Source organism: Anser anser (genome assembly GCF_964211835.1).
Source record: "Anser anser genome assembly, chromosome: 25".
NCBI classification, from domain to species: domain Eukaryota; kingdom Metazoa; phylum Chordata; class Aves; order Anseriformes; family Anatidae; genus Anser; species Anser anser.
The window spans coordinates 4,357,097-4,371,098 of record NC_139746.1 but is presented as its reverse complement, the minus strand read 5'-3'; the positions used below and the strand labels follow the sequence as shown (position 1 = coordinate 4,371,098).

Sequence of the window (14,002 nt, the reverse complement as noted above, 5' to 3'; positions counted from 1 at the left end):
TCTGAAAAGGGTGTGGGGATATTGCGGAGAACATGTCAGTGACCGTGAACCTTTATTCTATGGTTAAATGGTCCTATGTGAGCCTAGGATTTCCAAACAGAGAAGGAAGTAGTTCATTTTATATTAGTATCTCTAATTGCAAAGAGAAATGCTGAACACAGATAAACTCTCTCCCTTTTAAAGTTCCTAAACATTAGAAGGATACAGAGAAGAACTACAGTGCAGAGAAAAACTGGTCAAATAATGTATGACCAAAACTGGTCATAAGTGAGCAACTTCAGGGGCTCAGTCTGTTTAGTCCATCAAATAAAGAAAGAGTCTTTGTCCATCAAATAAAGAAAGAGTCTTTGTCTTGCAAGAGTATAAATGCATCCAAAGGAGAGAACAATCATATCAAAGGGATCAAGGGATCTCATGCCCAAGGTAGAGGCATGAGATTAGAAGTAATAATGACTGTAAAATGAGAGCAACAGTTCAAATGGAAAATTCGATGCAGATTTTAACAGTGAAACAAACAATCCAGGGCAGTACAGAATTCGGTCTTTCAGTATTTTTAAACTGGGATTTACAAAAAGGATGCTTTAGCAATATACAACCATACCTGAGTCAGTAAATGGTATATAGGTGAAGTCCTGTAGATGTTCCAATGCTCTCTTTTGACCTTAAGCTCTATGAACATTTCAATGAAAGCACTAAGCCAGGGAGACTGAGAACACACAAGGCAAGTTTCCCACAGAGGCCAGTAAGAACTTGCCATACTCTCCTTTCTTTAGGAAGCAATGCAATAGTCTAGCATGTTGTCCTAAGCTTCTGAACAAGGGCCTGTGAGTGCATCTGATAATCTGTGTCATTTCAGTACAAGACGCAGTACAGCACCAGGGTCTTCACCAGAACCGTTCTCCACAGCAGCAATGTCACAGCAGGTGTGACAACCACTCCACTACCTGTGCCTGAGAACTTCACTGGCATCCTGGAGAACGTCACTCATGCCCTGGGGACCATCTCCGAGGTGCTGACCTTTGAAGAAGTCATTCCCATCCCAGGCTCAGCCAATGGGGTGAACGCGCTGGGGCTGGTAGTGTTCTCCATGTGCTTCGGTTTGGTGATCGGCAGCATGAAGCAGAAGGGACGGGCCCTGCGGGAGTTCTTTAACTGCCTCAACGAAGCCATCATGAGGCTGGTGGCCATTATCATCTGGTGAGGAACACGGCCGGTTGGAGCAGGAGGTCTGCAGGTGCAGTTTCCGCTGACCTGATGAGAAATGGGGTAGCATTAAGGATGACATGCACAGGAAAAGCAGATGGGCACAGCTCTCCTTTGGCTCCATCAGGCTGGAGGGAAAAGTCTGGATGGGATATTTGTTCACATTTCATTTCCTGTTTTTTTGTTTTTACCTTAGAAATATCAGGTACACCAGGACTTGCTTTCCTTGAGGCTGCTGGAAACATCCTTGGAAGACCAGAGAGCTGAAGTGGAAGATCTCTTAGCCTTACCAACAGGGGTAGGGTGTGAGGCTTTCCCACAGAAAGCTTTCCTTCCAGCTATGTTTCAGGAGTCTGACTTAGCCATGAGTCACAATAACCTTCTGCCAGTTTCCTGCCACTCAGGGTGACACCTGTATGCATTAGCTGTGAAAGTGGACCTGGGTTGGCAAGATCATCTCAAAATTACTGCCTTTCAGTTTGAGGTCTCCCAGGCTACAACTCCTCTAGAGCTCAGCTGCTCGGTGCTTCCTGTGTAAGGCTGACTGTACTACATGGTCCAGATAAGCAAGGCATTGCTGCAATGTGTCCTCTTAGAAAACAGTATCTTAACAAATCTTCTTATTTGAAGCTCTTTACCTATCTAAAACTCAAGCTCTGAATAGGAGCTTGTGGTAGGTACCATGAGACAGGAGAGATATAAGACTTGCAGAATACAAGGAAATACCTGACAGGGGATGATCTGTCAGCCCCACATCCTCTCCCCTGTTTTTATCACTCCAGCTTTCTTTCCCTGATTTTCTAGTCACAGTCTTATATTGCAGAGAAACATCCTGGGCACAGGGGGACAGGTCTTACACAGAAAGAAATAAAGGGGAACCCTGAGCTCACAGCAGAGAAATTATCTGCCAGGGGAACTCCATCCCCTTTGGGATCTTTTTCTCCATGGACAAGCCAGAATCTGGGGCCTGGCTTTCTTAAGGGGAGATAAGAGTTGCCTAAGGGCAAGGAAGGGAGAGCACAGTGGAACAAGTGGACCTGCACGCTACTCCCAGAGACAATTACAATCTGCCTTCAACTGCCTCTTCCAGCAAAGAAAGGCAGGGTATTGATGGATAAGACATTGGTTACACTTAGGAAACTGCCTGTGCACATGCACAGTAATGTTTGAAGACATCTCCTGACTTAACAAAATCCTGCTGGTATAGGAGGCAGGAGTGTCCCCTGAGGCTCAGCACTCCTTCCTGAAGCCACAGTCTGCAGAGCATCTCCCAGGAGCTTCTTTTTCCTGGGGAGATCTGGTCAGTACCTGCAGCCAAGAGTGTCTTCTACAGAAAAGGTCAGAGGAAATGAAATATTTGTGAAATCCTTTCCTGAAACTTTTCCAAACCTCCTACACTAAGTTGGAGTTTGGCATGTGGACCTCTGAGCCTTGTGCATGAATTGCATGTGAGCTCCTGAGCTGTAGAGGCCAAGTCCTGAGAGGTGTGGCCACGGAGCTGTGATTTTCTTTAGTCCAGTTATTTGTCCATGTTTAGTTTAGTGCCCATGATATTCTCCATGTGTGTGTCATGACTTCCTTCTTGTGCAGCCTCACTGCTGCTCATGAGATGCATTGTTATGGGGGGAAAAAAACCTGTAAGAAATGGAAAGGATAGCAGTGTAGCTGTGGCGTTTTACCTTGCTGGGCAGCTGAACTCCACCGAAACCTCTGTCTCATTCCCCCTCCTCAGAAAAAGAGGGGGAGAAGAAAGTATGCTGCAAAGAAAAAGAAAGTCTCATGGGTTAAGATAAGGATAATTTAATTAAAGGGAAAAAGAAGAGGGAAAAAAAAAAGAAAAGACTGTGCATAAGAGAGGGGAAAAAAAAATATTCTCTACTTCCCATCAATGAGCAATGTTCAGCCACATCCTGGGAAGCAGGGCCTCAATATGCGTAGTGGTTGTTTGGGAGGGCAGACGTCTTCGTAACAAGAGCCCCCCCTTTCCTTCCCCTTTCCTAGCGGTTGTGGTGGAGTTTAGCTTCCCAGCAAGGTAAAACCACCGCCGCACCTCAAAAAGAGGTTTCGTATAAGCCACGGCTGCCTTCACAGATGTTGGTATGCCCAGTCCAAGCTATACTAGCTATGGATTCTCTGTATGTTCCTATTCCCTATACATGAGCCTCTAAAGATAACAAGGCTGATATCCCAGAGCATGCAGGACTATATTGCTTCTGCTCCCTCCTTCGCTTTTATTTCTGTAACTTTCTGTGCCTCTCAGTAAAAAGGACACCCTCAGCCTAGGCTCTGTTAGGAAAGAAAGGGACTGTGCAGACTCCTCTGTACAACCTCCACTAGCAGTGCTACAAGGAGTGTTGAGGAGACATGTAGGAACCTGGAAGGAGGAGGAAACCTTCACCAAGTGCTGTGTGCACACAGCAGTTCCCCAAGAGAGCATCGAGTGCTGTTTTTTGACTGCACAGCGAACAAGTCCGAGATCTTTTCACATTGCCAGAAAAGAAACCAGCAGTATCATCCACTAACTAGCACACTTCTGGTGTGCCAGCTTATTGAGGATATGTCCAGAAAGCATGCATTGAAGCAAGTATGACGTGTGGATGTCAGTTCTGAGAACTGTCCTTGTGTTTCTGCCACAGGTATGCCCCAGTTGGAATCATGTTTTTAATTGCTGGCAAAATCCTGGAGATGGATGACCTTGCAGTGATGGGAGGCCAGCTGGGGATGTACACGCTCACTGTCATCGTTGGACTCCTCATCCATGCCCTCTGCATCCTGCCGCTGCTCTACTTCATTGTCACCCACAGGAACCCCTGGGTATTCATTGCAGGGCTTCTGCAGGCCCTCATCACAGCCCTGGGCACCTCCTCAAGGTACGATGGCTACATAGCCCTGGGGAGAAGTACGGTGTGGATATTCTGGGGCTGCTTCTGAGCACTTCCATTGCCCTCAGTGCAGTGCTGAGGTCTCACCATTTCTAGCACTACCAGCTTTTTGCACTGGTCAAGCCAACTCATTTGAGAGTGGAAGGATTCCCACTGCCCTGCTCAGGAGCCCTAGTTGTGTGGCCATCTCTCACCATCAGTGCGTGACCCACAGTCCTCCTCACCAAGCATGGTGGAGGCTCTTTTTGCAGCACTGAAATACTGAGCTCAGGAGAAAAATCAAACACCCCTGAATTCCAATATTATTCCCCATGCACATATCTCCACACACATGTACTTGCACACATTTGCACATTTCTCTTTTCCAGGCACACAGACTGTGTGCAGCTGGCATTAAACTCACGGGAAGCCATAAGGCATAAGGCATAAACACCCATGTTCGGTGACTCACACAACCAAGCAACAGATTGTAGGTAGCTGTTGTATTATTAAGTGCAGTGTTTCTTGACATATTCGTTTCCTGGCAAGCACAGCGTCTCTCCCACGTGCATTTTCACACCGAAACACACAGCATTTTTCTTGCTCGTATTCTCTTTCAGAAACAATTCTCTGCTTTTGCTGCAAGATATATTCTCATACATGAGTCATTCTTGTCTTATGCACTGAGTTGGGGAAGAGAAAGGACTCAAGTTTTTTAATAGCTGAAAGAGGAGTTTTGGTCTTGAGGTTCTGTCCTACGTACCCAGAATTCCCCAGAATCACCCTCTTTTGGTGTTGTACCAGCTTCACCAGCATCAGGGCCACACAGCCCCTGCCCAGCCCCTGAGGAAAGTCATGTCTGAACGTGCAACTGCAGCGTGCAGCATATCTGAGGAACCCTTGCTTAGACTGTTCTTTCTCCTAGCAGCATCTGGCCTCTGGCTCACATGGCAGGGTGAAAAAGCAGGTGGGTAAGGTCATAAACCAGGCAGAGGCTTAGTCCCTCTTCCACAGTCAGCATATACCCAATTCATGTTGTTTTGTAAATTCTTTTCAGCTCAGCGACTCTGCCCATCACCTTCAGGTGTTTGGAAGAAAACAATGGTGTGGACAGGCGCATCACGAGGTTTGTTCTGCCTGTGGGAGCTACAATTAACATGGATGGCACTGCTCTGTACGAGGCCCTTGCAGCCATCTTCATTGCACAAGTCAACAACTATGAACTTGACTTCGGGCAGATCATCACAATAAGGTGACTTTTGAAAGAGTTATGGGGCTACAGGAGGGACTCCGGTTTTGTTGGCTTATCTGAGGTGCTTTCAGGTTCCTCCTTTGCTCAGAAGATACAGTGAGATTTAAAAAGTATGGAAAAGGAAGGTGAAACCTCCAGGTGTATAAGTAAATATGGTTTTGGATGCCACATCTTGGAAGCTCCCCTTGAGCCTTTATTGGATTTCCAAGTCTGGGCCATCCCTTAGACAGAGCTGCAGTATGCAGCCCGCTATGGATGGGTGCCTGGCAGGGGAAGGCTGGGTGCTGTGTCGATGTCCCACATGTCACCATCCTGCTCTGTGACCAGAGCAGAAGGGTTGCCCAGATGGTTAGTAAATAATATGTTGAGATACTTCCTGACACTTCTGCAAATGCAACTACCCGTTTTCTTCCCTCTGCTGATAGCTGTGCTTTCCTCTTCCCTCCAGCATCACCGCCACGGCAGCCAGCATTGGAGCCGCAGGTATTCCCCAGGCAGGACTGGTGACTATGGTCATAGTGTTGACATCAGTGGGACTGCCTACGGAAGACATTACACTGATCATCGCCGTGGACTGGTTTCTGTGAGTTCTCTGCTCAGCAGCATGCATTTCTCTGTGCTCCCTGCCAATGCGTACCGAGTTCATCTGCATTCCCAGTGTCTCTGCTACAAGAAGACTCAATAACCTGTATCATCAGGCTTGAAACACACCTGTATCCATGAGACCTTTGCACAGTAGCCCTCTGTTCATGCTAGAGTCTTCACCATATACTTCAGTGACCAAGTTCATGTACAGAACAGCTTGGTGACCAAGCAGAATGTCCTTTGTTTGGTTTATCTAACAAGATAATTATCAGAAACAATCTGCAGGCTGATAGGGACAGGTTGTGCCAGTAATATGCAAGTTCATGCTGCAAAGTGATGACAGTTCTGCCCTACCAAACAAGGCAGGTGGGATGAGACTGGCCTGTATAATATTGAGGGGCTTTAGAGGGGTTCAGCTAGCCAGCTACATTGCTCCTTTTCTGTTTTCTTCCCCTTTCAAACCTTGGGAGAAGTGATTTCACAGGAGTGTTCTTAGGAACTAGACTGAAGAATGCATTTGGACAATGCTCTCAGACACATGATCTGATTTTTAAATTTTTTTTGGGGTGGTCCTTTGGGATAGGTTTGCACCAGAATTTCTGAACTTGTTTAACAAATACAACTGAATTATAATGGATGTGGCAAGGCTCATCTAAATCTGCAGAAAGGCTTGAGCAGACCTTTGGAGAGGAATCCATCTATGTGGATCCGCAATAACAATGTTTTTCCTCATTTTCCTCATTTCCTCATTTCCTCCGGGAGTATTGTGTTCAGTTCTGGGCTCCCCAGTACAAGAGGGACATAGAAGGGCTACTAAGATGATCAGAGGACTGGAGCACCTGTTGTACGAGGGCAGGCTGAAAGAACTATGCCTGTTTAGCCTGGAAAAGAGAAGACTGAGGGGAGACCTCATTAATGTATATAACTATCTGAGGGGAGGGTGCAAGAGGATGGAGCTGGTCTCTTTTCAGTTGTGCCTAGAGACAAGACGAGAGGCAACAGGCACAAACTGAAGCACAAGAGGATCCGGATAAATATGAGGGGGCACTTCTTTACTGTGAGGGTGACAGAGCACTGGGACAGGCTGCCCAGAGAGATTTTGGAGTCTCCTTCTCTGGAGATATTCAAAACCTGCCTGGATGCCATCCTGTGCAACGTGTTCTAGGTGATCCTGCTTGGCAAGAGGGTTGGACTAGATGATCTTCAGAAGTCCCTTCCAACCTCGTCTATTCTGTGATTCTGTGATTTTGTGATTCTGTGATTTTGTGGCAAGTCCAAAATTTTATATTGAGATATTGGGAATGCAACAGAACAGGAATGAATATGAAGCCTGTGCTCAGGCTAGCAATGAAGGACAGCTCTCTGGGAGTAATTTCTCTGTGAATATTGAAATGCCAATTATTAGAGTGACTTGAAAAGTAGAAAAAGTTTCATTGAAGAAAACCTCATGTTTCTTGAAATATTCTTCATCCCCTTAGCTGATACTAAGAAGCTGCATTTCATTTTTCTCTCTGATTTTTCAGAGACCGCCTTAGAACGACCACCAATGTCCTGGGGGATTCTCTGGGTGCTGGCATTGTGGAGCATCTCTCCCGGCACGAGCTGGATGCACAGGACTGCGAACTTGGTAATTCTGTGATAGAGGAGAAACAGCAGCCTTCCCACCTGGTCTGCCCACAGAACGACACCCTCTGGCACCCCAGGAGTGAGACAGCACTGTGAAATCAGGCAGCAGAGATCAAATTAATGCTGTAAAAAGCTAAGACTTGAAAAAGAAGTCTTGGAGGACAGAGTGGAGAACAGAGAAAGATCCACTTTCAAAGATCTACACTTTTCTCCTCCCTCTCCCACATGCAGTTTCCCTGATCCCATTTCTCCCCTATCTCTTTCTGACTGACATTAAAGAAGAGAAAATTAAACTGCAAAGAAACTTTTGTTCCACAAAAGCCTGATTTAGTCATTCTTATTGGGATCCAAGAGTTTGACCTGAGTAAGTAAGACTCAGTGAATGAGCTGGACTAAGAGCTCCCTCATTTCTGAGCTTAAGTATGAGCATAGTTAAGTGACAAAGTGGGTTGGTGACACCACCACTTGTGGACTGGCACCAGAATATTGCCATGATGTCTCCTTCCTGCAGGAAACAGCTGCAGAGCAGCAAAGCCTTTATTTGGTCAGTGGCTTCCCCTGAGCATGTAAAGCTTTTAGCATTGGCCGTGCGGAGATCTCTGGAGAGCCCCAGCACTCCTGTTCAACTCTTCTCTGGCAAGTGTTTATGAAAAACCCAGTGTCCTCCTTGCTCACAGTCCTGGTGTTTGCACAGTAACACCACTAATGCTTCCTGAAGGCTTCTTGCTCCTCTGGCAACCTTTCTGGCTGTAGGTATTAATGTCGCCCAGCTCCTGAAGGAATGTGGCACCATAAAGCAGGGACAGGGCTTATTGTGCTGGCTGGTAGTACAAATAGAGGTCATACTGGCTTTTTAATAATGGCAGCAGCTAAAGGATCGTGAAAGCAGCAATTAAAGACCCCAAACTTATAAATGTAGTTTTCATCAGGATAAATTTCTCAGTTCCTACCAAATAGAGTTCAGTTTCTGTTTCACACATGGGCATAAGCCCACATGACATCTGGATCATCTCATAGGTCCAAGCGACAAGTAGGGACCTGCTTCATCCATGCTCTATCCCCCTTCCATGGAACAGAGGAACAGAGTCTGTATGTCTCACATCAGTAAACAGGACCAGCAGGACTTGCTCCATAATCTTCAGGTCATCTCCGTGAACGTCCAGAAAATGAGTATCTAAGACCCATCTTTGAAGATGGAAAGGATCCACAGTTTGGGGGCTACTCTATTGTAACTGTTCTACTTCTGAAAGTCCAGAAACAGCAGCAAACAGCCTCCCAGCACAGCTGAGCTATCTAAACTTGATTGAGGATATCAACCAGTCTGCTCATTACTCCAGACTCAGTATATCTCTTAAACCCTCTACCCTGGCTTCCCAGAATGATCCTTTCCATCCAAAACCCTAGCCATACACTGAGAGGCACCTCTAAGTGGACCACAGGACAGAAGACCCCAGAGGCATCTGCTCGAGGCAGCTTTTCCAACTACAGTCACACCTGCCCGTCTTTAGCTCCTCAGTGTAAGCAAAACTTCCTAGAACACATTTCTTGAGGTGCCCAAAGCCAGATCCTGAGGCTCTTTTTGGTCCTTCAGGACTGGCAGGGTTATATATTTGTGCTGCCATGTTCCACAGCCTGTAGGTAAACACAGTTTTCTATTTTTATGGGTTGGGATATAGCTGGGAATCTGAGATAAACAGTCAAATGCATCTCTTTCAGATAAAAACGGATAACACAGAAGAATTGTATTGTAGTCCTGCTTAGTAGTAGTTGGCCCCAGACCCCATGGCAGCAGGCTGTTTCCTGACCACTGGAGGCAGGTTACTTGTTCTGACAAGAGATCTATGCTAGCAGGGGCAAGCTGCTGTTGTACGGTTATGTATCTGATTGTTCTTCACAAATATTATTCCTATACCATCAGCTAAAACATTCTTAGATGTATAGATTTCGACCTCCTGCGTGCTTTAGCTGGTGCAGTGCACCCTTCCTCTTCTGAGACTGTCATCAGTAAAAGCAACTAAGAGCAACTGTATAAGCCGGTGGTATTTTGGTCCCTGAAAGGTGATAGTCATTTTTTTTCTAAACTGAGATAGTGGAAGACTGCTGGTTAACAGCAGAAGATAATAAACTCTTCATTAGAATATACATGGCCAAGAAATTGGCATTGTGGGGAATATGCTGCTGAACTTAGGAAAAGATGACATTTGCAGCTGTCATAACTGTTTCCTAAGTTTTGCTTGGTTACAGGAATGTAACAGGAACAAGTAAAAAATCTCCCAGCTCAATGAGTGTTGGCTTTCATATGGGACCTGACCTGTGCATAACAACTAGACAGTTAAAATTCTGTTTAAAAGGAAGGAGGAGGTAAATGGGAATTAGACCCTTGTTCATCAAGTATCAAGCTGAGATGATAATCAAGAGTGGGCCTTGGCTTCTACAAATGGACATTAGCATTGAACAAATTTGTACTTTTTCAGCTCAGAGGCAGGGACAGATAAAAAAATCTATCCTGTACCTTTGCATTAATTACCTTCATCCCTGCCACAGTAACGTGGACAGAATATTTCTATCTTACACTTTGGGTTTTCTCATTCTTAACGCCTGAACTATGCTATTTAAGTTGGCTGGACTATCACTTCCCAATCCAAGACCAGTTCTAAAAAAAAATCAGTCTGACAAACTCAGAAGGAACCCGAAGGAGCTCTGGTTAATGTTATTTTCCTAGTCTTACCTGCCATTGGGTGCCCAAAGTCAGGTATCCCAGAGGGAAGGCTGGCTACACCTGTGGGTCCAGGACCTCAGGGACCAAACTGGTCCACATACTCTGACTGATGATTTTCCATCTGTGTTTTGGTTTCTGTAGCTGTAAAACAAATAAATGGATGTTAACTGCCCCATAACAGCTAGAAATGTGGCTACAATATCAAGGTTGCTAAGTCTAAAACGAGAAAAGTTACCAATTGTTTCTTTCTCATTTTTATAAACTATTGTAGTCCAACTTTTGAGGCAAAAGTAAACCTTTCAAGCAGAAGGCCAGAACACTTAGTTCACAGCAGTGTCTATTATTCTCCACATTCAGTTAAAGGATTATAAATGTTCAAAATACAAGAATAGCTTCTAAGACAGTCATCCTGGGTGTAGGACTGTAAATAGCACTCATAGGAATACATCACTCAAGAATGTCTGAGATGTTAAAACAACACAATCCAACTGCTTAAATCTTCTTGGTCATAATTACTTGCTGTTTATACCCAGGAATAGAGAGCAGTTACTATGATTTTCAGCATACATGGGATATTTTTTTTCCTGTCTTTTATGGGACTTATAGAAAATAGATCTGGAAAAGACCCCAAGAAGTCATCTAGGACCATCCTATGCTCCCAGGCAGCAGGAGCTAGATCCAAAACAATCCCAAAAGCTGCTTGTTAAGCTCTTCTGATCTCCAAGTTAAGTGTTCCAATGCATTTTTTTTCTTCTCTGACATAAATCTCTCTTGTTACGATGCAAGAACATTATTTCTTGTCCTGTCCCAGTGAGTAGGATAAGAGATTATTATCCTCCTCTTTGCAGCATTTTTATCTTGTATGAATGGTATTGTAATGTCTGCTCTTCTCCTTTCTAGACTAAACAGACCCAGTTCTTTCAGTATACCCTCACAGGTAATAATCATTCACATTCCTGTCCTCTGGACTTTTTCCTCGCTCTTCCACATCTTTCTTAAAGTGGAGTAACTAAAATTTGACACAACAATCCAACTAAAGATTTATTAGTGCTAAGCACTGAGGAAAGACTACTTCATGTACATTAAGATTTAGATCTTAGACTCAAGTTACCATAGTTTAACAGCATGCTCTGCTTCAGCTGATCAAGGTAACTGTCCATGACGCATACCTACAGCAAGTTCAAGTCTGTTCAGCTTATCTTAAATCTTAGTAAGGTTAGACTCTAACTTTGATGAGATGGCTGTGTCCAAAGACTGGATCTTAATCAAAGAGTTTTAAGATACACTGCATTAGCTTGTATCTGCAGTGGGCTAAGACAGCACTAACTTACTATTAACACAGCTCAGCTGACATGAGTCTAACCCATCATAAAGAACAGACCTGCTTACAAAATCCAGTAAAATGCTTGATTTTTTCACAACAGCATGACAGCACTGATAGCAGTGGTAATCCATGCTAATTCCTACATCATTTTAAGCAGAACTGCTGCCTAGCTAGTAATTTCCCAGCCTGTGTTTGTGCTGCTGATCATTGTTACCTAAATATAGTAATTTCTATTTGTCCATATTGAATTGCATCTAGTTTTTCTTCTTTTCTTCTTTTTGCAGACTATTTGTCCAACTTCTCAAGAAAGCATTGAATTCTAATCCTGAAGAAGTCTCCTGTATATAAAGGACAAACTGATGGATGAACTGGAAGAAAAGATTGACGGATTGGACTCTAGCTCAAATAGGAATCAGTTTTGGGAAGTCTGTGGCTTGGGTTATACCTAGAGTCAAACTAGATGATCATAAGGGTCCCTTCTGGCTTTATAATATATGCACGTGCTTTCTGGTTTAGAGATATTGCGAAGGGTCCTTCTAGCTTGATCATTTTCAAAAGCTATCTGAAAGGATCCTAATGATACTTCAATAAAAATCAGCAGGACTCTAACCTGTTTTCAGTTGCTGTTAGCAGATATGTAATCATACCACAAAAGGGGCTCTCCATGTCACATTGCATCAAAATGTCCTCAGTTGTTCCCACAAAGTAGTACACTCCAAGGCTGGCCATTTGTGATTTCCTACCTTCCACACAAAATTAACGGAGCACAAACAAGTAGTCATTTTTGAATACTGCAAACCAGTCTACCGTGGGGAATTTCAGAATTCAGATGATATTTTTTAGCTCTGGTGTTTACCCATGTTGTTAACCAATTTATGATTGGGATTGTCTATCTGTTTACAATACCCAGACAGTATTGTTAGGAATTTGTTTACGTATATATGTGTGTGTGTGTTTGTGTGTATAGGTATATATATATCGGTATATATATATATAGATATAAATATATATATAGGCTTATATATATATATATGAAAGGGGCGTGTGTGCACAAATACATACATATATACACAGAGTTAACTTTTTTGTTGCTAATCCAAATGGGAAAGAAGATACTAAACTCTCGCTCTGTGAAGCTGCATACTTAATTTTGATGCCTGACTTGATTTGCATAACTAATTCTATCCTTAAAACAGCAGAGGCTATTTCATATCTTTCCCGTAATGAGTCTTCTAAAGCAAGGTTTGTCAGGAAGGAGCTCAATGCATGCTGCTTTTGAGTTGTACCTGCTGGTGACATAATTAGAACTTATCAACGTGTGGAGAGAACTCTCCACTTCATCTTTGAATTCCCTGCATATATCCCAAGGACTCCAGTCCCTGATGTGTCTAACCTTGCAAAGAGGCAGTCTTTCAAGAGCTCAGCCAAGAATATGAAAGTGTTTGTATTCTTTCCAAACCCAAACACTGACCTTGTACTAACTCAGCCTTCAAAACTGCATAACTGACAATATGAAATCATTTTATCAGCTGTCTTTTTAAATTATCAGATATTTGAGAGTTTATGCAGCCTTTTCTTCACTGCAGTAGCAGCTTCTAGTTGCAGAAATTATCCAAGTTTCTCCTTTTGGCAAACAATTTATTCCTAATGATCAGATGGGCAATATTTGGAATGAAATAGGGAGTTATCTCAATGCTTTCTACATGAGGAGCTCTTGGATTAGGACACATCTCTTCAAAATTAATTTAAAAAGAGAAAATAGATGAAGAATATGGATTTTCACACAATAGGCCGTGAATCACATTAAGTATGTGATATGTGTACACTGTCTCAGGAGCCAGATCTGCCCATACGATCTGTCCTGAAATCACGTCCTTTTGCTATACCCAAGGATGAAAGAAATAACTGGAAATCACTGCTATATAGCGTGTTTGTAGCATTCTGGCAGTTTGACTATGTTAATTTCCAAGGCCTTCCTCTTCATGCTGTGAGTTTCAGTGTTAATAAAGAGTGCATATTTGAAAAATAAAGGGAATTTTTTCCACGATGCTTTTCAATTCTTTTTTTTTTCTAATATTTTTCCTCGGAACCACGACAGTTAGGAATGTTACTTTTAGCATTAGGCATCACACATCTTTATGTGTTTAACAACATGACACACCAGTACATTTTGAAGGCCAAACAGCTTGGAATGAAGTTTGCAGAAAAGTACCTGACGGTCCTGGCAGACACCAAGTTGGGCACGGGCAAGGAATGTGACCTTGTGGCAAAGAAGGCTAATGGCATTCTGCGTTGCGTTACGAGCAGCATTGCCAGCAGGTCAAGGGGGGTGATCCTTACACTCAGCACTGGTGAGGCCACACCTGGAGCACTGCGTCCAGTGCTGTGCTCCCCATTACAAGAGGTGGAGCTATTGGAGAGAGTCCAACAAG

At 43.8% G+C, this 14,002-nt stretch overlaps 1 protein-coding gene across 15 annotated transcripts in view; it reads left to right on the top strand.

Moving 5' to 3' along the window:
- SLC1A6 (solute carrier family 1 member 6) overlaps positions 1–13,614 on the top strand; it is a 40,426-nt gene extending 26,812 nt beyond the window's left edge. For 7 of the 15 annotated variants that reach the window (XM_083810799.1, XM_083810800.1, XM_083810811.1 and 4 more), the window contains 5 exons: positions 857–1,197; positions 3,840–4,073; positions 5,122–5,316; positions 5,765–5,899; positions 7,425–7,847. In XM_083810799.1, the coding sequence (XP_083666925.1) occupies positions 857–1,197; positions 3,840–4,073; positions 5,122–5,316; positions 5,765–5,899; positions 7,425–7,623 (1,104 nt within the window). In that variant the 3' untranslated portion in view covers positions 7,624–7,847. Of the gene's footprint in view, positions 1–856; positions 1,198–3,839; positions 4,074–4,992; positions 5,032–5,121; positions 5,317–5,764; positions 5,900–7,424; positions 7,848–8,038; positions 8,164–11,146; positions 11,184–11,854 lie in introns of those variants that run through there. The other 8 variants (XM_083810808.1, XM_083810804.1, XM_083810803.1 and 5 more) reach the window with 4 other exon arrangements.
- Positions 13,615–14,002: the final 388 nt, after the last annotated feature.